The sequence below is a fragment of the Lactuca saligna genome, chromosome 2, assembly GCF_052625555.1.
Source record: "Lactuca saligna cultivar CGN05327 chromosome 2, ASM5262555v1, whole genome shotgun sequence".
Classification (NCBI taxonomy): Eukaryota; Viridiplantae; Streptophyta; class Magnoliopsida; order Asterales; family Asteraceae; genus Lactuca; species Lactuca saligna.
In genome coordinates this window covers 150,126,384-150,151,581 of record NC_136418.1, presented here as the reverse complement: position 1 = coordinate 150,151,581, position 25,198 = coordinate 150,126,384, and the positions used below count along the sequence as shown (strand labels likewise).

Genomic DNA, 25,198 nt, shown 5'->3' with positions numbered 1-25,198 from the left:
GAAGGCGTACCCTTATTGTATTCAAAACTCCAATAAGTGTTTAATGGCTTAATCACTTAAGCCCAAATTCCAGATCCATTGACCAAATGTATCTCAGAACCATAAAGGCTCAGACTTTAAGATTAGACGTCCAAAAAGACCTTAATACATGGTCTTAATCCATTAAGACCTTTCTACGAATTGCACATTTCTAGCCATTGGGACTTCATTTTTATCACTTAGAACCCTTCATAGGGTCTGAAAGGACAACTCAAAACGTCCAAAACGAATCATGCATAATAATGGGACTTTATGGGACAAAAGAATGCAAATAAGCTGCCAAAGAAAGATCTAGAAAAGATAGACACAAAGGTAGCAACTTTGTACCTTTTGGAGCTCCCAAAACAGATGATGAACCAATATTTACAAGCCAATCTTCCCTCGTTGACTCCTTGATGCACAACCTTCTCCTTTAAGGCACACAAAACACACTTATAAGCTCAAAATGCTAACTATGAGGCTAGGTTTCTCTCAGGACGACTAAGGGAGGTTTGGAGGTTGAAATAGTGGGCCACGATGTCCCATAATAATGCTTAAACACCCCCACAAACCCTAAAAATTAGGGTCTTATTCGGACACGCGTACACCCGACGTACATGAGTGTAAGCCCAACATACTAGGGTGTGCCCTAATACGTGTGGCGTTCCCATATGTACGCCTAACGTACTACTTAACTTCCTAAAAATTACCAATCTGCCCCTAGGGCTAGGTCCAAACCAATATTAGGGGCCAAAATTGACTTATTACAATACCAAGGAAGGATTCGAAAAATACCTGAAATCCAGAATGTTACAACTCTCCCCACTTGAACTATACTTCATCCTCGAAGTCTGCTATAGCAAACAGATTTGGATAATGCTCCCGCATCTCGGCCTCCGGCTCACAAGTCCACCCGAATCCCTTCTGATGTTGTCGTTGTACCTTTACCAAAGGTATCTGCTTGTTACCTTTGACAACTGAGAGGTATTTTCATTAGTATCAAAACCAATTTTGAGCCCTCTATTTATATGGAGGTGATGTGAAACCCTAGAAATAATTTCCAAATAAAATAATAATTATCTAATGAATTCAAATCATTTTGGAATATTTTATATCCCATTTATTTCCTATTAATTAATAAACAAAACAAGTCTGTCAAATAAATATATTTTCAGATCTCTTTCATTTTGTTCTTGCATGTAACCCAAAAGGACACTGTTATTTATAGTAATATTATCGGGCTTATTATGACTATGGGAACTAATCTCCATCATAAAGTATGTTAACTTTTAAATGTAATAAATATAATACTATCAGATGCTAACAAAAGATATACCGTTGAAACAACTAATGTCATAATAGATATCTATGAAGGTGAAGCCACACCCAATGTGTAACACCCCGTTTATTAAATAAATAAATTAATGATTGTATAATAGCCCTAAAATCAATAATCATATAGCATGGTGTTGGATTCAAGGAGTAATTGTCACAGTTTTAGTAGTCAAGGGTTAAAAATGTAAGTTTCGGATTCACTTTGTAAATATTTATGAAGGCGGGGGCTCCATAGTCATTATTGGGACCTAACATGATAATGGAATTTGATATGAGGGACTAGAAGTGAGTTATGGCCAAAGTTCCCATGTGACCGTGTATAAACCCATCACTTCCTCCTAACCCTAAACCTAAGGTGCATCGGCCATCACTCGTGTTCTCTAGCCGCCACCATCCCGTTTTCCCCTCTTGCGTTCCGATCAGATGGAGTTCCGTCGACTGCCGGTTTGTGCCTCGCTATCAAGACGCTGTCACAACCATTCTTGCTCGTGATGCCATGGGCGAATGAAGAAACCACCTGGACGACGTCGGGGCAGCGCGATAGCGTTCTTGGACGTTCCTTCTCCTTTCTCTTCTTCTGCTCCGTCTTCAGCCACATCGCCGGTGTCGCTAGGGCCATCGAACATTGATGCTAACCGCTACCGGTGTTGTTAGCACAGTTATATCGATGTGGTCATTTCTTCTTCTACCAACAATAGTGAGGTCCGACGAGTTGTGCGTCGTTGTTGTCATCATAAATCGTTATTGTTGCTTCCATTCGATGACAACAAGGTCGCCGCTTGCTTCCTTAATGATTTGTGCCTTCGCCGCCACCTTCCTTGTTCCTGTTGCGTCGTCCCAGGTTTGCTGCTGCCGGAGATTTCGTGAACCGTAAGGACTGGCCACTGCCACCACCGTGAGGTGGTGGCTTTCATCGCAGTGTGCCACCAGGTGGGTGGCTAGGGTTGTTTTGTAATTAGTTAGGGCATATGAGTGTTATTTTTGTGATGTATGATTGGGTTTGTTGGCCAGAAAATCAAGAGAAGCCACCACCACCACGAGCCACCACCGGCCACCACTAGGGTGGCTGTGTGTGTGTATTAGTTAGTGTGTGTGTGTGTTTATTTTGGTTCAAAGTATTGTAACTGTAATCAGCAAGAATAATGAGAATAAAAAAAATACCACCACCGTGAGGTGGTGGCTGCCGTTGTAAGCCGCCATAGACCGTTACTACCCGAAGTGGTAGTGGATGGTATCCCACTAGCAAACCCTAATAGGCTTAGAGATTGGTGTTGGGCTTTTTGGGCCATGTTTGGGTGGAAGACCCTAACTGTTAGCATTTGGCCCTTGGACCTATTTGGACCCATTTTTGGGCCATTGCGATTGGATTGTGAATTAAGCCCAAACTATCCTAAGCCATTTATCTAGTAGAGTAAAGGACTTAATGGACTAAGTCCTTAATGGGCTAATTGAGAAAATCCTAATATTTGAGAAATTATCAAGACACACACGAGAATTATTTAATAAGTGAAATATTAAATAATAATCATTGGCAGGATTAATCTAAACAATAATGGACTTAATGGATTAAGTCCTTAACGGATTAAGTACTTAGTGGGATAAGCCCTTAATGGGTTAAGTGAGAAACACTTAACCCTAATTGTCATTTTATGTGAAACCCTAATTTCACTTGGGCTTTGTGTTGGGCCATCCAAGAATAACTAAATGGACTAGAGTAATTAGTTGAGCTTTAGGGTAAGGCCCATATGAAGGATTGGGCCCAATTTGGAAAATTAGGCCATAGTTGGGGCCTAGATGGCTGTATGATGTTGGGCCCCTAGAATGAGACATGTTGGACTGGATTGAACAATTGGGCCTTAAGGGAAGTCCATGTAGAGGTTTGGGCCCAATTTGGAAAATTGGGCCATATGTTGGGCTTTGATCCCTAGTTGACTTTGGGCCTATGGATTGGGCCTTGGGCTTGGGTAAGCCAAGCTAGGAGTAATGTAGTAATTATCCAAAGCATGTATTTGTAGTTATGTGTTAGAACCCAATTATTAATTGGGTGTTATTTTGGTGTTGACAGTTCGGGAATCTATCATCCAACAGTTGGGGTTGAGTATGCGGGACTTCAGCAGTGTGGGATTGTGTCTACGGGACTTCAACAGTGTGAGGTGAGTTTCCTTCCAGTAGGAACGGGTCTACGGCCACAATGTCGGCCCGTTTAATTAGCAGTAGTTCCGGACTCCAGTCCGATGCAGTAGTTCATTATGCTTGGTGTCTTTGTGATACAGATGAGTTATTTGCTCCGGACTATGGTCTGATGCAGTATGCAGTATATGTGTTTATATTATATGCTATGATTATGTTATGCTATGTTCAGTTAGTTCCGGACCTCGGTCCGATGCAGTAGTTAGAGTGCTTGATGTCTTTGTGATTCAGGCATGTTTTGTGTTATGTGTCACGGACTCTGTTCTGATGCAATATGCACTATATGTATTCATGCTAGTTGATATGTTTATGATATGTTATGTTCAGTCAGTTTCGGACTTCGGTTCGATGCAGGGGACGGGGTCCCAGTCAGTTTCGGACTTCGGTCCAATGCAGGTGATGGGTTCCCAATCAGTTTCGGACTTCGGTCCGATGTAGTAGGCAAGGCCCAATATGTGTTTATATGTTATTGTATGGTATGTGGTAGTTTGGGGGAGCTCACTAAGCTTCGTGCTTACAGTTTCATTTTTTGTTTCAGGTAGTCAGTTTTCAAAAAAGGAGCTCAGGAAGATTGCAGTGCACACACCATTTGTTCAACATGTGATGTTTATACTTTGATATGTTTGACAGTTGTTATGATATTTTGATATACATTGTTTTTTATTCTTATATGACGTTGATAAATATGGTTTTATTACTGATTTAAAATGAAATTTTCAGACTGTATTTTTTGGATGTTACACAATAGTGATAAGCATTTTTCCAAGGGTAAAAGATGTGATACCAAGATGGAAGATTGTTCCTACAAAAGATGTCATTGATGTTGCATTTAAAGATTCTGTTAAGAGGGAATATGTATGATTGTTTTTTGTAAATTTGTAGTCGAACAAGGGTAATTAAGTAAATTCACCACGACTCAAAAATTTGTGCAGATACGTCCGAACAAGTTGGTTTACCAAGAAAAACTAAGGCCCAAAACGACTCTTCAAATGCTTAGGACCAACATGGGTCTCGAAGACAACTTAAACAAGGTTGTTTTACGATATTACCCTTCTCACAAGTCTTTTACTTTTTCCTTCCAATAATTTATTTAGTACATATACATGTATCATTTATAAATTGATTATACTTTTGATGGGACAAACATCATTTAATTATGATTATATAATAAATAATATTGGTATAGCTTTGTTAATTACAAAATTTAACGTGATGAAACATTAAACTATTGCTAGACGTATCACTCATGCCATTAATGTGACAGTAGAATCATTGCTTTTGATAAATTATTTAATTTATTATTTTATACTAAAATTGTTATACATTCTATTAAGTTTAAAATTAACATATGCTAGCTCCGACAATGTTGTTGTCAAGAGCATCTCAAACCCAACTCTAAATCTTACTTTCACACCATATTTTATACTAATTTATAGGTTTAAGAAAATGTTAAATAACACTAAAATTTGGTATTTTATTATATATTTACCATGTTAAATAAAAGACTCTCAACCGACTTTCCTGCCCAAACTACTTTTAATACATAAAGACCATCATACATCCATGTTAACCATCATGTAATTATTGGCTTCCATGCATCTCTACAGTCAAAATAGAAAGGGTTAAAAGCGAGAAATAACAATGTACTTTCATTCATTTGTTTGCTAAAACATATTTGTTTCATTTCGTCCTATTATAACAATTTTATTTTGTAAATTGAAGCAATACAGGATGTTATAAATGCCAAGTATAATTTTGGTGAAAAACTAATTTCATATCCTTAATTTATGATATTTAAGTGTACTATAAATCCAAGCATATCAAACAGACCCTTAATTGCAATAATTGTTTTTTTCTTTTTTAGTTACATTGTAGGAAGACATTATGGACAAAGCCATGCAACTTTAGGTGGCAAGAGTCAGTGATGCAAGTTCTATATAATTGCCATAGTATGATATCATATTATACTAACATTACACATGTTTATTTATGTTTTATGTCTGATGAAATGTAATGGGGCCGATTTGAAGGAATGTGATTCCTTGCACTTTGGTAATTTTACATAATGGAATGAAACGTTGCAATATAATCCATATTTGTTTATATTCTTTTTAACGACATACTGTTTTTTCTAGAGATAACAATGTATTTTCAATGATTTCTTTATAATAGTACCATACTTTTGTTTCTTTCTATCATAATAACTATGTGTGAAAGTTTCAATGATTTCTTTATAATAGTATCATACATTTAACGACGTACGGGTTTGATAAAACAAAAAATTAGATATGAAACTTTAAACAAGATTTTATTTAGATTTGAAATTTAAAATTTGAAATTTAAATTTAAAAAGAAACATATTAAATATTATATGAATACTAACATTGTAATTTATTTGTTATTTTCAATTAAGTCAATTATTAATTGAGGTGTAAATATGATTGTTAATTAAGCAAATACATAAAAATAAAATAATAATAATAATAATAAAAAAACAAGAAAATGACAAATGGAAAAAACATTTAATCAAAAATACCAAAAAATGACATGTGTCTAAGTTAATGAGAGAGTGACATGTGGCAAAATTATTTTTATTTATTAGGGAGGATGTATTTTGACAAATATACCAAATTCTACCTATATTATATAAATACGAAGGAGTTTTCACTGCTATGATAAGGAAAAAAAATTGCAAGTAGAATGCTATAAATTCAATAAAATTTTCAAAGTACAACGCCTTAATAAGAATAAAAAAAATCGAAAATACAATGATATGAAAGTGCATTGCTATTTCTAGCATACACAAATATATGAAAGTACATTCCACTACCGGATATCCGAGGTATATATGGTCATTTCATTTAATCTTTGTTAGTTCTAGAAAAGTGTTCTATTTTTGAACCAGTTTAAGCTGAAATTATTCCCACAATCAGTTTGATATTTTTCCAATTAAAAGCTAAAAATAGTCATGTCCTTTTAAGGGTTATTTGTTGTACTAAAATTTTATTCATTATCTTTTGTAGGTATTTAGTAGTAAGATAGTTTATCGGTTAAAAAATATACGCGGAAAATTTTAACATCCGCTCCATGTACAAATCTAATTTTCAAATGGCAATATTGTTTTAGGTGGCTACGACGTTGTAACATCCGGACTTTTGCCAGGTATCATGTAAATTGAATTTTGTTAAATTGTGAGGGGGACTCGGCGAGTTGGAGCTCAGACTCGCCGAGTAGAGATGCGGATTGGACGATGGATCGCGCCCGGACTCGGCGAGTCCAGGATATGGACTCGGCGAGTCTGCGCTGTGTAGTGAAACCCTAAATTTTCGGGTTTGAGACCTATTTAAAGGGCCTTATGGCCGTCATTTGTGCTCACCCAACCCTTAGAGAGAAACCCTTGAGTGCTTGGACGATTTGAGAGAGAAAGAAGCATATCTTGACCTTGTGGGTGCCATTTAGCAAAGAAGGAGGTGATCCTAGGCAAGAGGAAGCAAAGGAGGTTGCTATTTCGTGGATTTGGAGCCTAGATCATCAATCTAGAGGTATGATTTCGGTTTATATTCTGTTTGGTGAAGTATTATGCGATTTAGGGCTTATTATGGACATTTATGGGATGATTTGATGCCCAATGGTTCCCTCCTTGTGCTAAGGTTTTGGATCTGGATCCATAGAGGTCCAGAGAGCCTCACTCATCAAGCTTTTTGTATGGCAATGGAGTTCATGACCTTGTGTTGTAGTATTTGAGTCAAAAACATCATATATGGTCATATAGAGGTTGTATGTGCATCAAGATTGTAACTTTACGTGCTAAATGAGCTTGGAAGGACTGGATCTATGGGTTAATGGACTGGATCTGACCTTATGAGCAAGTTTGAGTCATTGCATGGCACGGACTCGCCGAGTCCGAAGAACAGACTCGGCGGGTAGCATGAATGTTGCCCGACCACACAGTGAGTGGTCTTGCCGAGTTGGGAAGGGTGGACTCAGTGGGTCAGGGGGGAGTCAGAGTGGACAGGTGGACTGAGTCAAACTGGACTCGCCGAGTTGTTCTTGAGACTCGGCGAGTTGAGTCGTGGTGGCCCCACAACTCATGCCAGGTGGAACTCGTCGAGTTGGGAGAATGCTCGACGTGTCAAGGGAGGATCCCAGGGAAATTGGTGTATACGCTCAGACTCGCCGAGTCGCTATAGCGTACTCGCCGAGTCCGGTCAAAGTTGACCGTTGACCAGCGTTGACCTAAGTTGACTTGTTATAGTATGGTCAACCCTAGTTGGGAAAGTGTTAATTAGAGATGTATTATGCTATAGGAGGACTATAGCTCGGCAGATCGAGTGATTAGCGATTTCAGATTTACGACTTACCGAGACACACGAGGTGAGTCTTCTCATTATACTTTACCTTGAGTAGGTAACCAGAGTTATGTGATAGAGTATTGGTATGCTATGTATGTTACGTGTTGTACTGCATTATTTCTATGTGATTTATGTGGTGCTTATTTATCAGAGCTAGAACCTGAGGGTTCACAGAGTTTGGGTGCACGGACCCACAGAGTTATAGCCTCGAGTGGCTAATATGTGTTATATGTGGTATTTTGGGGAACTCACTAAGCCTTGTGCTTACAGTGTTTGATGTTATTGTTTCAGGTACTAGTGACGATCGCGGGAAGGCGCCGGCTTGATCCGTACACACACACGCTCGGAGTTTGATATTATGATCTTGGGATTTTGTATTGTCTTGTTTGGATAATTAAATGGTTGTTTTTATGAATATCGATGGAATTATGTTTTATAAAAATTGAAGAATTTGTTTTGAAATTTACGGTGTTACAATTGGTATCAGAGCCTTGGTTTGAGGGATTCGGGTACACCTTTGGGGGTATTTGAACTCAAACTGAGGAATTGGAAAAGTATTTTCAAAATAAAACCAAAATTCTCTAAGAGTAAAAGATTTTCTTGAAAAGGAAACAGATTCCAGGAAGAAACGTGTGTACGATCAGTCAGTGCCCGAACGGTGAATTCCCAAAATACCTTTATATTATGTGATAATTAATATTAATATGATGTGTTTGCATGCTAGAGTAGGCTAGATATTGCTAATAGGACTAGAGTGGCCTGATTTGTGATGCCTTAGTCTAGGGAGGGGTGAGCTGCTATGAGATGCTGAGAGTGAGTAGATAGCAGCTAGGGGTTTGTGAGAGATCTGTTAGAAAGTGATTTAAGCATAATAGAGTACTTGGGGATTGGGATCCGAAGAGGAAGATTTGGGGTGTGTACTGAGACGGTGCGGACAGTAGTATTGGGCCCGTACTACTGAAAGTACCGGTGCGGTACACGGCCCAAATAAGAATCTTGGGATACCAAGAATCAAGGAGGGGTGGATTGTCGAATGTAAGAGTGTTCGAGTGAATTCTAATTATCGCATGTTGTATTTCAAAGGTTGATCATGGTGAGGACACGTCACATGCCAGAGGATGCCGGAGCTAGTGATGAGGAGATTCGACAGATCATTCATGAGGAGGTGGTTGCGGTCATCAGAGCTGAGATACCAGAGATGTTTGGGTCTATTAAGACCGCGTTGATTGAGACATTTGACGAGCGCTATGCCGCTCTTTCTGAGGCTGTTGTCGCAGCGGCTACCGCAGTGATCGCTGCGGCGAGGCCCCAGGGAGGTGATGCGTCACTGTTTAGGGAGTTCAGCAACACCAAACCACCAGAGTTTGATGGTACGCAGGATCCGGTGGCAGCTATGAGGTGGATATATGACATGGAGGGATGCTTCTTCACTTGCTCGTCCCCTGAGCATTTGAAGGTTCGGTTCGCGCTGAACCAGCTTCGCTTGGGAGCGAAGGACTGGTGGAAGTTTGTGACGGCGCACTTCACGCCTACTGAGCTTTCGGCAGTGACTTGGGAGAGGTTCACTACCATGTTCCGAGATGAGTACGTTCCTCAGGTAGAGAGGGAGCGTCTGGCACAGGAGTTTCTGACCCTCAAGCAGGGTACCGAGTCAGTTACAGCGATTACGAGGATGTTTCATGAGAGGGCGATGTTCTGCCCTGAGCACGTGTCCACCGAGCAGGCACGTATGAGCCGTTACCTAAGCATTCTGAGACGGGATATTCGGGAGTTCACTGCGAACTCCTCGTATCGGACATTTGCTGAGCTTCAGGCAAATGCCCGGAAGAGGGAGATTGAGCTTGAGACTCAGGCCAGGGAGGAGGCGGAGTCTCTAGGGAGGGATCGGCGGCCGGCACAGTTCCAGCCGGCAGCCAAGCGGGCCAAGCCCGCTGATCCCAAACCCGGGAGCCAGAAGGGCCGCACTTGTGGGAAGTGCGGCAAGGGTCACGATGGAGTCTGTCGAGCAGGGTCTTGCTACAAATGTGGCAAGGAGGGGCATATGGCCAAGGACTGCCCCAAGGGGTTTGCAGTGTGCTTCCACTGCAACCAAACCGGACACCGGAAGGCAGAGTGTCCGCTGCTGCGCGGAGCGTCTCAGGGATCTGCTCCCGCCGCCATCAGAGCTACAGAGAGTCGGCCCGTGAAGGCCGAGGCACCGAGAGCTCGAGGGAGAGCCTTTCAGCTGACTGCGGAAGAGGTCCGCGCTGCACCCGACGTTGTGGCTGGTACGTTCCCTTTTTATTATTTATTTTTGGTGTTGAGATATTATGCTTATATTATGCTATGCATAGGTACCTTCCTCGTGAACTCTGTACCTGCTTTAGTGTTATTTGACTCGGGTGCGAGTCGATCTTTTGTATCTTTGACATTTAGTCAGCATATCAGTGTTAGTCGTGGGGCACTGAGTCGGCCCCTACGGGTTTCCATAGCCGCCGACAAAGTGATTTGTGCCACGGAGGTCCTCCGGGGATGCGTATTGGAGATTTTTGGGGTTGAGTTCCCGATCGACCTGATTCCTATTGCGATGGGTGATGTCTGTGTTATAGTGGGCATGGACTGGTTGAGCCGTTTCGGCGCGGTTATCGATTGCGAGCGTCAGCTGGTGACCATACGAGATCCTAGTAGGGGAGTTCTTTCGGTTTACGGCGAGGGTACACGTTCTGGATCAGCCTTTTGTTCGGCCGCTAGGGCGAGGCAGTGTTTACAGCAGGGCTGTAAGGGTTTCGTGGCGTACGTGATGGATACGCGAGTGATCTCCGAGAGACCGAGTTCAGTGGATGAAGTTCCGGTGGTGCGTGAGTTTCCAGATGTTTTTCCCGAAGAGTTACCAGGTGTGCCTCCCGTGAGGCAAGTGGAGTTCGGTATCGATTTGGTTCCGGGAGCCGCGCCTATCGCTAAGGTGCCTTATCGCCTTGCGCCTCCAGAGATGCAAGAGTTATCCTCGCAGCTTCAGGAGTTGCTGGGGAAGGGGTTTATTCGGCCGAGTAGCTCGCCGTGGGGAGCACCCATTATGTTTGTGAAGAAGAAGGATGGCTCGCATCGCATGTGTATTGACTACCGAGAATTGAATAAGCTGACGGTCAAGAACCGTTACCCGTTGCCGAGGATCGATGATTTATTCGATCAATTACAGGGAGCATCTTGGTTCTCCAAGATCGATTTGAGGTCGGGCTATCATCAGGTGAGAGTGCGGGACGAGGACGTCCAGAAGACAGCATTCAGGACGCGTTATGGGCATTATGAGTTTGTGGTGATGCCTTTTGGGCTCACCAATGCCCCGGCTGTGTTCATGGACCTCATGAACAGGGTATGTCGGCCAATGTTGGATCGGTCGGTGATTGTGTTCATTGATGATATTTTGGTATATTCGAGATCTAGAGAGCAACACGAGGAGCATTTGAGGGAGGTTCTTGGAGTTTTGAGATCGGAGAAACTTTATGCAAAGTTTTCCAAGTGCGATTTCTGGTTGCGGGAGGTCCAGTTTCTGGGGCACCTCGTTAATCAGAAAGGGATATTGGTCGATCCGGCCAAGGTTGACGCAGTGATGAGGTGGGAGGTGCCAAAGTCACCTTCGGAGATCCGGAGCTTCCTTGGGTTGGCAGGGTATTATCGGAGGTTTATTAAGGATTTCTCCAAGATTGCAGTGCCACTCACCAGATTGACCCGGAAGGGCGTTACATTTTTATGGGGTCCCGAGCAGCAGATCTCCTTTGAGACGCTTCGCCAGAGGCTATGTGAAGCTCTGGTATTAGCTCTTCCGGTAGGGATGGAAGGTTTTGTGGTATTCTGTGATGCATCAATATTAGGACTGGGAGCGGTACTGATGCAGAAGGGACATGTGATAGCATATGCATCGAGGCAGTTGAAGCCTCACGAGACGAGGTACCCCACACATGATTTGGAGTTGGGGGCAGTGGTGTTCGCCCTCAAGATTTGGCGGCACTACTTGTATGGGGTTCGTTGTGCGATATACACGGACCATAAGAGCTTGAAGTACTTGATGGATCAGCCTAACCTGAATATGCGGCAAAGGAGGTGGTTAGATGTGGTCAAGGATTATGATTGCGAGATCTTGTACCACCCGGGCAAGGCTAATGTGGTAGCCGACGCGTTGAGTCACAGGGCGGAGAATACTCCACTGCGAGAGGTATGTTTGAGATTGACAGTGATAGCTCCAGTTCTGGATGCCATTCGTGGGGCACAGGCCGAGGCTGTGCGACCGGAGATGCAGAAGAGAGAACGGGTCGTTAGGTTGGTTTCTGAGTTTGTATCGGATAGTCGAGGGCTTATGACTTATCAGGGCCGGATCTGGGTACCGTTTGTGGGCGGTACGCGTACTACATTGATGGAGGAGGCTCATAGATCGAAATTTTCGATCCATCCCGGGGCTACGAAGATGTATTTGGACTTGAGGAAAGAGTATTGGTGGCCTTGTATGAAGAGGGATGTCGCATGGTTTGTCGAGAGGTGTTTGACCTGTCGAAGGGTAAAGGCCGAACACCAGAGACCGCATGGCAAGTTGCAGCCATTGGAGGTTCCCGAGTGGAAGTGGGAACAAATCACTATGGATTTCATCACCAAATTGCCGAGGACTGCCAGAGGAGTCGATGCAATTTGGGTGATTGTGGATAGGTTGACAAAGAGCGCTCACTTTCTTGCCATCAGTGAGAGTTCTTCGGCGGAAAAGTTGGCGGAGATTTATGTGAGGGAAGTTGTATCTCGGCATGGGGTGCCGATCTCGATTGTTTCAGACCGCGATGTGCGTTTCACTTCCCGGTTCTGGAAGAAATTTCATGAGGAGTTGGGTACTAAGCTGCATTTTAGTACCGCATATCACCCCCAGACCGACGGCCAGAGTGAGCGGACGATTCAGACACTTGAGGACATGCTTCGAGCATGTGTATTGGATTTTGGGGGTAGTTGGGATACGTATTTGCCCTTGGCAGAGTTTTCCTACAATAATAGCCATCATTCGAGCATCGGTATGCCGCCCTTTGAGCTGTTGTATGGTAGAAGGTGTCGGACTCCCATTTGTTGGGGAGAGGTTGGGCAGAGGGTAATGGGCAGTACAGAGATCGTGATTCAGACGATAGAGCAGATACAGCAGGTCAGACAGAGGTTATTGACCGCCCAGAGCCGACAAAAGAGTTATGTGGATAGACGCCAGTCCGAGCTGGAATTTCAGGTCGGCGACTTCGTTCTCCTGAAGGTTTCTCCTTGGAAAGGAGTGATCCGGTTCAGGAAGAGGGGCAAATTGGGGCCCCGGTTTACAGGTCCATTTCGTGTGATTGCAAGGGTAGGCCGGGTAGCCTATCGGTTGGAGTTACCAGCAGAGTTGGGGCAGATTCACAACACTTTTCACGTATCGCAGTTGAGGAAGTGTATAGCCGATGAGTTGGCAGTGGTTCCATTAGAGGATATTCAGGTTGATGCAAGCCTGAATTATGCTGAGAGACCAGTGGCCATCAGGGATCGGAAGATCAAGGTTTTGAGAAACAAGGAGGTACCTCTGGTTTTGGTTCAATGGCAACATCGGAAGGGATCAGAAATGACCTGGGAGCCAGAGCATATGATGCGGGAGCAGTACCCGGAGCTGTTTTAGAGCGAGACTTCGAGGGCGAAGTCTAGTTCTAGTGGGGGAGAGTTGTAACATCCGGACTTTTGCCAGGTATCATGTAAATTGAATTTTGTTAAATTGTGAGGGGGACTCGGCGAGTTGGAGCTCAAACTCGCCGAGTAGAGACGCGGATTGAACGATGGATCGCGCCCGGACTCGGCGAGTCCAGGATATGGACTCGACGAGTCTGCGCTGTGTAGTGAAACCCTAAATTTCCGGGTTTGAGACCTATTTAAAGGGCCTTATGGCCGTCATTTGTGCTCACCCAACCCTTAGAGAGAAACCCTTGAGTGCTTGGACGATTTGAGAGAGAAAGAAGCATATCTTGACCTTGTGGGTGCCATTTAGCAAAGAAGGAGGTGATCCTAGGCAAGAGGAAGCAAAGGAGGTTGCTATTTCGTGGATTTGGAGCCTAGATCATCAATCTAGAGGTATGATTTCGGTTTATATTCTGTTTGGTGAAGTATTATGCGATTTAGGGCTTATTATGGACATTTATGGGATGATTTGATGCCCAATGGTTCCCTCCTTGTGCTAAGGTTTTGGATCTGGATCCATAGAGGTCCAGAGAGCCTCACTCATCAAGCTTTTTGTATGGCAATGGAGTTCATGACCTTGTGTTGTAGTATTTGAGTCAAAAACATCATATATGGTCATATAGAGGTTGTATGTGCATCAAGATTGTAACTTTACGTGCTAAATGAGCTTGGAAGGACTGGATCTATGGGTTAATGGACTGGATCTGACCTTATGAGCAAGTTTGAGTCATTGCATGGAACGGACTCGCCGAGTCCGAAGAACAGACTCGGCGGGTAGCATGAATGTTGCCCGACCACACAGTGAGTGGTCTTGCCGAGTTGGGAAGGGTGGACTCAGTGGGTCAGGGGGGAGTCAGAGTGGACAGGTGGACTGAGTCAAACTGGACTCGCCGAGTTGTTCTTGAGACTCGGCGAGTTGAGTCGTGGTGGCCCCACAACTCATGCTAGGTGGAACTCGTCGAGTTGGGAGAATGCTCGACGTGTCAAGGGAGGATCCCAGGGAAATTGGTGCATACGCTCAGACTCGCCGAGTCGCTATAGCGTACTCGCCGAGTCCGGTCAAAGTTGACCGTTGACTAGCGTTGACCTAAGTTGACTTGTTATAGTATGGTCAACCCTAGTTGGGAAAGTGTTAATTAGAGATGTATTATGCTATAGGAGGACTATAGCTCGGCAGATCGAGTGATTAGCGATTTCAGATTTACGACTTACCGAGACACACGAGGTGAGTCTTCTCATTATACTTTACCTTGAGTAGGTAACCAGAGTTATGTGATAGAGTATTGGTATGCTATGTATGTTACGTGTTGTACTGCATTATTTCTATGTGATTTATGTGGTGCTTATTTATCAGAGCTAGAACCTGAGGGTTCACAGAGTTTGGGTGCACGGACCCACAGAGTTATAGCCTCGAGTGGCTAATATGTGTTATATGTGGTATTTTGGGGAACTCACTAAGCCTTGTGCTTACAGTGTTTGATGTTATTGTTTCAGGTACTAGTGACGATCGTGGGAAGGCGCCGGCTTGATCCGTACACACACACGCTCGGAGTTTGATATTATGATCTTGGGATTTTGTATTGTCTTGTTTGGATAATTAAATGGTTGTTTTTATGAATATCGATGGAATTATGTTTTATAAAAATTGAAGAATTTGTTTTGAAATTTACGGTGTTACAATTGGTATCAGAGCCTTGGTTTGAGGGATTCGGGTACACCTTTGGGGGTATTTGAACTCAAACTGAGGAATTGGAAAAGTATTTTCAAAATAAAACCAAAATTCTCTAAGAGTAAAAGATTTTCTTGAAAAGGAAACAGATTCCAGGAAGAAACGTGTGTACGATCAGTCAGTGCCCGAACGGTGAATTCCCAAAATACCTTTATATTATGTGATAACTAATATTAATATGATGTGTTTGCATGCTAGAGTAGGCTAGATATTGCTAATAGGACTAGAGTGGCCTGATTTGTGATGCCTTAGTCTAGAGTAGGCTGTATTGTCTTGTTTGGATAATTAAATGGTTGTTTTTATGAATATCGATGGAATTATGTTTTATAAAAATTGAAGAATTTGTTTTGAAATTTATGGTGTTACAGACGTGGTGGAGCCTCACCATGGTGTGACATTATCTTTTGGGTCGCGGGGTTTCATCGACCTCTACAGTGTGATCATGAGGTGCCATGGTGTGGCAGCCAGTTTTGGTGAAACCCTAATCTTTTGGGCTTTGAGCCCTATTTAAAGGACATTATGGCTAGGGTTACGAGGCCATTCAACCTATATCATCCTCTCAAGCACTAAAACCCTAACCCTAGCCACCATCACTCTTGGAAGTTTATTCTTCATTTTGTGTTGCCATTTGTGAAGGAGAAGGAAGCCTTTGGTGAGGAGTATCATCTTGCGAGTAGCATATTCATCGTATAACTTCTCTTCTGGAATTTGGTAATCTTTTTGGGTTGTTAGATCTTGGATTTTGGCCCTTTTTGTAACATTCGCATTTTCAGGTACTTCTATTTTGCCCTCAAACTTAAAATCTATTATATTTTGGTCCCTGGCTAGTACATTGGGTGTATGTTAGGAGTACACTGGGAGTACTGGGTCGATATCTTGGTCGCAGAGGCATCCACGTACGCTCGACATACGGCCACCTGGAACAACCCTAATTTTTAGGGTTTGAGCCCTTTTAAACACCTTAAGTCACTCTTGAACCTTCTTATGACCATCCTCACCTCTCCAAGCCTTGAGAACGAAACCTTAATTGTCATTTGAGTGTTTTTGAGCATGGAAGTGACCTTTGAGGGTGTTTTTAGTGATCTTGAAGAAAGAAGAGCTATTGGAAGTTGCATTGGTGTAGTTGAAGCTCATAGATCCAGAACCATCACCAACTTGTAAAGCTTTTGGAGGTATAAAGCTCTTAACTTGATGGTTCTTTTGATAGATCTAGTTTAGGGCTTGATTTGTGCATTTTAGGGTACCTTAAGTCATGCTTGGGAGTATGAGCTACTCCAGAAGCTAGAAAGCTAGATCTTAGCCTCTCTGATGTTCCTTGTGCATAATAACGATATATCGATGTGTTGTATTGGACCATGCATGGGTATTATGGGTATTAATGGTAAAAAACGAGTATTGGGTCCCATTAAGTCATGCAAAACTATAAAGTTGCCAACTTAATGTGTTAACGCCTTAAAATGATGTAGATTTGACGTATGGACGTTAAGAACTTAAGTGGTTAAGTCAAAACTTGAGGATTTGCTCTTTTGGCCAATACGATGGGCGTACATCCTAGTACGTTGGGTGTAATAGATCAAGCCCTCGCTTTTCGAGTCTACGCTCGTACACTACACATACGAGGAGTACACGAGGTGTACGTGTGAAGTGGACTTTCTTTGTTTGGGCCTTCTTTTTGGTCTTGGACTCCTTTTGTGCTTTAGGTCTTAGTTGGATTTTGGTTTGTATATCCGTTGGGCCATAGTTGGACCATAGGTTTATGGGTTAGGCCATTTTTGGGTCTTGGGCAACTATAAAGTTATTGGGCCAAGCTATTTGAGCCCAATATGGGAAAAGGCAAAATAGTCTTTCACCCTAGAGGTTGATGATGATGAGTTGGGACCCCGGTTATGGTTTATAACCTAATTTCTAATCTGGGTGTTATTATTTGTGATTTAGTGAAAGGATTTCATGATTAAGCAACTCGATTGTGATTTGATATCTTCAATCCGAGGTGAGTTTCCTTTACTATACATGTGGGTCGAAAGCACCAATACGGACCCACTGGATTATGTAGTAGGATGACAGTTGTCTTCGTGACAATTCCATGTAGTACTTGTACATGTTTGATGTCTCTGTTACTCATAGTGTTATGATTATATGCTAGTTTTAGGGTGAAATAGACTCGATACCGGTTAAAAGAGGCCGAATGGTATGCGGTATTTTGGGGGAGCTCACTAAACTTTGTGCTTACGGTTTTCAGTTTATGTTTCAGATACTTACAACTCGAAAGGGAAGGGTCTGACTTGATCGCACAACAATCACTCATGTTTTCCACATTATGTAGTGTTGGGATTTTGTGCTCTGATGTTATTTCACTATAATACGCATTCGAATGTTTTGACTTGATTATTAAATGTTTTGAAATGAATTTAAAATGAAAATTTTGCGATATTACACCTTTCTTCAAGCTTAGTGGGTTTGGGAAGGAAATATCTTATAAAGCTTGCAACTTTACGAATCTCCAGGCCATTTGGGGCATTTAACTCTTTAGATCCGAAGTTGACTTGAGTTTTGAGGCCATACATGGAATCTTGGTCCTTTTTGCCCTTATTTTGCCCTAAAAATGGAAAGGACATGCATGTCCCTAAAGCTATGATTTTTATGGTCCAGAAGGTGTTGGAAACCCTTATGGAAACTTTAGAGAAGTTACTCTAAGGATTAGGTTCTTAATGGGTGGTATGTGCTTTATGCTTCCATTGAGGACTTAGGGTTTTGGATCTTGACTTATTTGCAAGGTTTAAAGGATAAAGTTGAAAACTTTATCCATCAAGGTTATGGTTTGGACCTAGTTTGAGTTTGGGAACTCCTGGAATGGACTGGAATCGGCTTAAGGAATTAAGTCATTCTTATTGATCACCATAGCATGGTGAAGCCTCACCACAACGTAGTAGTTGGGCTGAGCATGCCTGTTTTGTCGCATTGCGACCACGACGTGGCCATGGATGGTTACGGTGTGGCGACTTGCTGTATTGACCAAGTTTGACTTTAACCATAATTTGACTAGGTTTGGCCTAAGGGTATTTTGGATATTTTGAGTTGTAATTGAGAATTGGTCACTATTTTATTGGATAGGTGACTGTAGAGATGATATTCAGAGCTGTGTCCAGTTCAACAATCACTTCAGACTGAGAGGTGAGTTTTCCTCACTATACTTGTAGGTCGAAGGCACCAAGGTCGGTTCATTGGATTGATATCTTGTTATATAAGGATTAATGATATGCTGAGTGTGTTGTGGATTGGTATGATTGTATGATAGCTACTGATATGCGTTAGACTGGTAGATCTGTATGACTACTTATGATTAGTGGTTGTATGATTATCTGTCTGTTGAATACGTTTGTTGTCTTTTATATGTCAACATGTTATGTTTGGGTTGAGACTAATGTTGTGTGTTGTCAATCAACAGACCGAGGCAATCTAACCGGGAGGTTGTGGACCCAGTACGTGATATGCAGGGCAATCCAACAGGATGTTGTGGGCCAGGGTAATCCAACCGAGAGGTTTGCGGAACGAACATGTTGAATTGTATATGTTATGTGTTGCGTGGTGGTACTTTGGGGAAACTCACAAAGTTTTGGCTTACAATTTCAGTTTATTGTTTCAGGTACTTCTGATGATCGTGGGAAAGTGAATGCGTGATCGTGCATATCTTCCTGTTTTTATGACATCGGATATTGGGATACTCTGATTTTGAATAATATTTTTGAAACAACGGTTTTTGTAAACACTTTATAGATGAAATGAGTTGTTTTTGAAAATTTTAAAATTTTTATGATTTTTGAGATGTTACAAAAATCATAAACTTTGTGGATGTCTCCTTCGCATAAAAAATCTTATGTTGTTTTTGTTATTAAATATTTTGTGTTCTAAGTAGTTTGTTATGATCAGATGTTTTGGTTGAGTTGACTTTTTTTCTTATGAAAAAACATAAAAAACATGTTGTTGGATTTTCATGCACCTGACCCATCAAACATCAACAAAAAAAATGTGACTTGTGCAATGTACGAGCCTTTTTACCGGTTAATAACAAATTTTTTTTTTTTTTTTTGTAGATTGGACTCGATCAATTCCTTATATATAGGGATGACGTCGAATTTACAAGAAAATATGTATATATGCCCAATCAACAATTCTGCCTAATATACCCGATAACGAAATGTAACATTGCCTTCACTTTGGTTCGGTTTTGCTATTAAATAAGTCATTTGCTTACATTTCATTCAAATTTTGCAGTGTGACAGATAGCATATGATGACTATGGAGGAGGGGTATGTGTACGGTGTTGCGGGCTTGCTATATAGTATGAACTCCACAAGTCACTATAAACTTACTACAAGAGGACCAACACTATACCGGTGGAGACAGAGGAAGGGTAGAGATAAAGGTAGTTGGAGGAAGGAGAAGAGGAAGGCAGAGAGGAAGTGGAAGAGGCAAATATAATTGAACCGCTTAATTTTTATTTATTTATTTATTTTTTAAACGGTAAAAGTTGTTAAAGAGACTAGAGATACTTTTAATTTAAAAAATTTATGAAATGGATTGACCGGAAGATAATATAACACAAACAGAGTAAATTATTAAAGTTGCGTGACAACTAAATAGGTTGAGAATTTAGGAGTGTTTTTAACCGAAAACCACCCACAGACGCACCTTAATGAGTTTTTTGCGTGTTGGGGTTTACAGTTATGGTTCGGTTTTTTGCTCGGATGACCATCTAATTCGGTTAGGCGGTTCGATTTGTGGTTTTAACTCTTTTAATCGTAGCACTGGTACTAAAGAATGACCAACTATTTTTACATGGGTATGTCAAAGTTCACCCAAAGGCATTGGGATTGTTACTATTTATTCGATATTACAATATTGTAACCAATGACACTATGGTACCATTTGTATTAAATAAAAAAAAATGTATATGCACTTTTGTTTTATGCACATATGCACTTATGATTGTGAGTATATACACCTTCTCAAAAATCAATTTTGAACAACAAAAGATATTAAAAATTTTCACAGATCAGTTATAATGAATTTGTTTAAGTTCATCCATCAACATCTGCCGAGAGCAAAATTCAGTATGAAAGCTTGAATACTAAAGACTGTAGTAATTATATTTGAATCTATTATTTCCTTACTAATTGCCCAAAATATAGAGACTATTAGACATTTTCATAAATTTTTATTTTTATAAAGTAATAAATAAATCTTTCACAAACCGATACTAACAATTCCTAACAGAATCAGAAAACCTCCCTGAGAGCTTCTAGAACACGGTTTGCAGTTTCTTGGCCAAACAGCCTTGGTAAGCTTGAACCCAGATCGATTTCAATGGTCTTGTTTTTGCTCATTTCATCTCTCTTTTTCAAATAAACCCTATCACTTTCACCCACTACTCTCTCCCCAAAAGCACAAACATCTAACCATGTTTTCAACACTTGTTTTGCAATCGGAGTGACATGAGTTTCAATCATTTCGTCTAGTTTTTCTGTTTCTATACGCACCAGGATTGCAGTGGGAGAGACAACTGAACGGATGTAAAGAGATGAAGAGAAGTAAGGTGTTACCTCTGAGAGCTTCTCGAGATGTTGTCTGTGTTGATCCAGTTGAGTGTCTTCATAGAATGTTTTGAGATACTCAGGGTTTAATACGAGTTCCTTTCTGTGAGGGAGATCGAGAATTAGAACCATTGATGTTGGAGTGCTTTGTATTAGCTCTACTAACAGGTTGGGTGCATCGGTTGATGAGTTTAGATAGGCTGACAGGCTTGTGATGTTCAAAGCTCCTCCTGTTGGTAACTCGCAGTGAAGCCAACTTCCCAATATGAAATCAATCTGGAACGCACGAAAAGATCAGAAACAAATTTCCATAGATGTTCTTCGAGATCTGAATCAAAGCCATTGCATAACCCTAAGTATCGACTATTGATTAAATTGATCAAAATTGGAATTGAGAATTAGAACCCTAAGTTGATTCTGTTAAAAGTTTGGCAATTCCAAGTGTTGGTCTTGTTTGATCGAGTCAATAAGCATCTCACTCACTTGTTCCTGGTCCTTAGCTTAGTGGATCAAGTTGTTGAGATATTGTAGGATGCAATTTTGGTTGATCAGCAACATCAACGTCTTCTCTGTTTTCTTATACTTCAAACTTATTCCAACAGATTCAAAATTGGAATCGAGAATCAGAACCCTAAGCTGATTCAAGCATCGCATCGATCATTGATTACCATCACTATTGTTAACTTAAGTAAAATTAGAAACGGAGTGCAGAAGTAAACAAGTACCTGAGAGGATTGAACGCCGGATCTGAGATGGAGAGCAGCATGAGCTGTTCCGGTTTCATTCTGATAAGACTGTACATCAGGCGGGAGGCTGCAAGGATTAAGTAAAGAACCGAGCCGACTTTCGACGGTGGATACTAGATCTACCATAAGATCTTTGTGTGGGGCGGAGACGTATGGGAAGTCCATAAAACTAGTTCGGCCACCGTGTTGCGCTGGTGACGATAATGAGGCGCGGCAGGAGAAAGAGAATCGAGGTCTTTGTATGAAAGAGCAAGAAGTTTGTGAGGAAGGAGACGAGTATAACAATGAGGAAAAGGAGAAGGGAGCGACAATGGCTGCCATAGTCGCCATCTTTTTCCCGATCAGTAGTGGACTGTATAGAAGCGGATAAGAAAGTGACAACAGCTATGAGACACGTGTCAGCTCACAGCTGCAGTTTTGCCTTTAGAAGTTAGAACCATTTTTAAACTCTAGTTTTTAATTCACATTAAAAAATAATTTAATTCCTTAATTTTTAAATATTTCTTCATATTTATTAAAATATACCCAAAAAATTATATACTGTTATAAAATATGATCAAATAACAAGATAAATTATAAAGTAAAGAAAAACATGAGAGTAGGGAGAACTTTTATTTCAATATTTGTGATGAAATCATCAACTTTCTAATACATATGAGTCACTATTTATACTATCCAAATAAGAAGAAAGATGAGTTATAATATGAATGCACATTATGATGGTGTATTATTACATTCATAAAACACATTGAAATGGTTGTTACTAATGCTAAATAATGATGGAGAGTTATGAGAGAAATGGAGAATCCAGTGGTCATGCCTCGTTAAAACCTTAATAGGTAGAACCTCATGGGAAAAACCATTTGTTAAGGAAAAAAAATACATGATTAATAATAGATATTTGGAACAATTGCCTCGTTAAAAACCTTGCTAAGAAAACCCAGTGGGAAAAACATAGCTAAGGAAAAGAGTATAATGTGTTTCCAACTCCCCCTGATCATCACATCACTTGATTTTCTTAAAGCCACATTCCAATATTTTGTACCATGTTTTCAAATTTGGATGTAGGGAGCGCTTTAGTGAACAAATCTGCCAAGTTATTACTTGATTGAATCGTCTGGATGTTGATGTCACACTCTTTTTGAAGACCATGAGTAAAAAATAAAAAAAATAAAAAAATAAAAAAAACCTTTGGTGATATATGTTTGGTTCTGTCTCCTTTGATAAACTCTTCCTTGAATTGGGCTATACAAGCCGCATTATCTTCATATAGTATGGTTGGAACGTCCCTGCTAGAAGTTAGATCACAACTCTCACGAATGTGATGAGTTAAATTTCTTAACCAAATATATTCACGGCTTACCTCGTGAATTGCTATAATCTCTGCATGGTTAGAAGAAGAAGAAGCAAATAAAGTTTGTTTAACAGAACGCCAAGAAATTGCGGTACCTCCACAAGTGAATAAATAACCTGTTTGGGATCGAGCTTTGTGTGGATCAAAAAAATATCCAGCATCTGCATAACCAATTAACTTCGCATTTGATGAATTTGAATAATATAAGCCCATATCCATTGTACCTTGAAGATATCGAAGAATGTGTTTGACTCCATTCCAATGTCTTCTTGTTGGGCAAGAACTATATCTTGCTAATAAGTTTACAGCAAAAGATATATCAGGTCTCGTATTATTAGCAAGATACATTAGTGCACCAATAGCACTAAGATATGGTACTTCGGGACCAAGAAGTTTTTCATGTTTTTCACAAGGCCGAAACTGGTCCTTTTTGGCATCTAAATGCCTTACTATCATCGGGGTACTCAATGGATGTGAGTTATCCATATAAAATAAAACCTTTTAAGCACTTTTTCTAGATAACTAAATTGATGTACAAAAACTCCATTTTTGGTGTGTTCAATTTGAAGATCCAAACAGAATTTCGTTTTACCAAGATCTCTCATTTAAAATTTTTCTTTCAAACAAGAAGTGACATTTTCCAATTCTCTAGGAGTTCCAATTATGTTCAAATCATCTACGTAAACAACAATTATCACAAATTCTGATCCGGATCTTTTTATGAATACACATGGGCTTAATGGATCGTTTTTATAGCCCTATTTTAAAAGAAATATACTTAAACAATTGAACCACATACAGGCAGATTGTTTCAATCCATACAAAGATTTATTTAATTTTACCGAATATACATCACGAGAATTAGGAGTTTGTGCTTCTGGCACCTTAAACCCTTATGGGATTTTCATATAAATATCATTCTCAAGTGAACCATATAAATAGGCGGTAACTACATCCATCAGACGTATCTCCAATTTTTCATGTGTTGCCAGACTTATTAGATAACGGAATGTAATTGCATCAATCACAGGAGAGTATGTTTCTTCATAATCAATATCGGGCCTTTGGGTAAAACCTTGTGCCACTAGTCTTGCTTTATATCTCACAACTTCATTCTTCTCGTTTCTTTTGCGCACAAATACCCATTTGTGTCCCACTGGTCTTACTCCATTTGGTGTACGGACTACATGTCCAAAAACTTTTCGTTGAGTAAGAGAATTAAGCTCTTTGTTGATTGCATTTTTCCATTTTGGCCAATTTTTTATATTTTTACATTCATCTATAGATTTAGGTTCAAGATCCTCATTTTATTCCATAATCTCGCACGCAACATGATATGAAAATTTATCGTTGACATCTATCTTATTTCGGTTCCATCTTATTTTTGCCATGACATAATTTATTGAGATCTCTTCATTTTCATAATTTCCAGGTACCCCGGTTTCTTTTGTTATGTCATTGGGCTCTTCTAGAGCTTCATTAATCTTTTCAAAAGATTCTGTTTTCTCTTTTGGACCATCAATTATATTTGCTCCCTTTCGTTTTCGAGGATTTTTATCTTTGGAACCGATTGGTCTTCCACGCTTCAGGTGTGCCTTTGATTCATTTGTAGTTGTATTTTTTCCTTTTGGGATATCAATTCTAACCAGAGCATTTACAGTTTAAATGAGACTTTGTTACTCACTTAGGGTCAGTAAATGCTTGTGGCAATTGATCTGCTACATTTTGTAAATGAATTATCTTTTTTATTTCAAGTTCACATGAACTTGAACGAAGATCTAAAACTGAATGTGATAATTCCTTTCAAGAGATTTTATTTTTCAGCTTCTTTATTTCTCCCCCTAATGTTGAAAAATATAATTCATCAAAATAATAATCATCAAATATAGCTATAAATAAATCTCCGATTGATGATTTTAAATATTTTACTATAGATGGAGATTCATATCTAACATAAATTCTCATTCTTCTTGAGGACCCATTTTTGTGAAGTGAGTTGGAGAAATGCGTACATAAATTGTACATCCAAACATCCTTGGATGGTAAATATTTGGTTCCTGGCCGCAAACCAGTTGAATAGGGGAGAACTCATGATAACTAGTTGGCATTATGCATATAAGTGATGTTGCATGTAAAATTTCATGCCCTTATGTTGATTAGGAAGTTTATAATGCATTAGTAATGGT

General features: G+C 40.5%; 1 protein-coding gene across 1 annotated transcript; it reads right to left on the bottom strand.

Annotated features, from left to right (window-relative positions):
- Positions 1-20,523: 20,523 nt before the first annotated feature.
- On the bottom strand, positions 20,524-22,017 carry ACD2 (accelerated cell death 2 (ACD2)). The gene is made up of 2 exons (XM_078980723.1): positions 21,638-22,017; positions 20,524-21,188 (listed from the first exon to the last, which is right to left on the bottom strand). Exons 1-2 carry the CDS (start codon positions 21,986-21,988, stop codon positions 20,598-20,600), a joined length of 942 nt encoding a protein of 313 aa, XP_078836849.1. The 5' UTR covers positions 21,989-22,017; the 3' UTR covers positions 20,524-20,597.
- Positions 22,018-25,198: the final 3,181 nt, after the last annotated feature.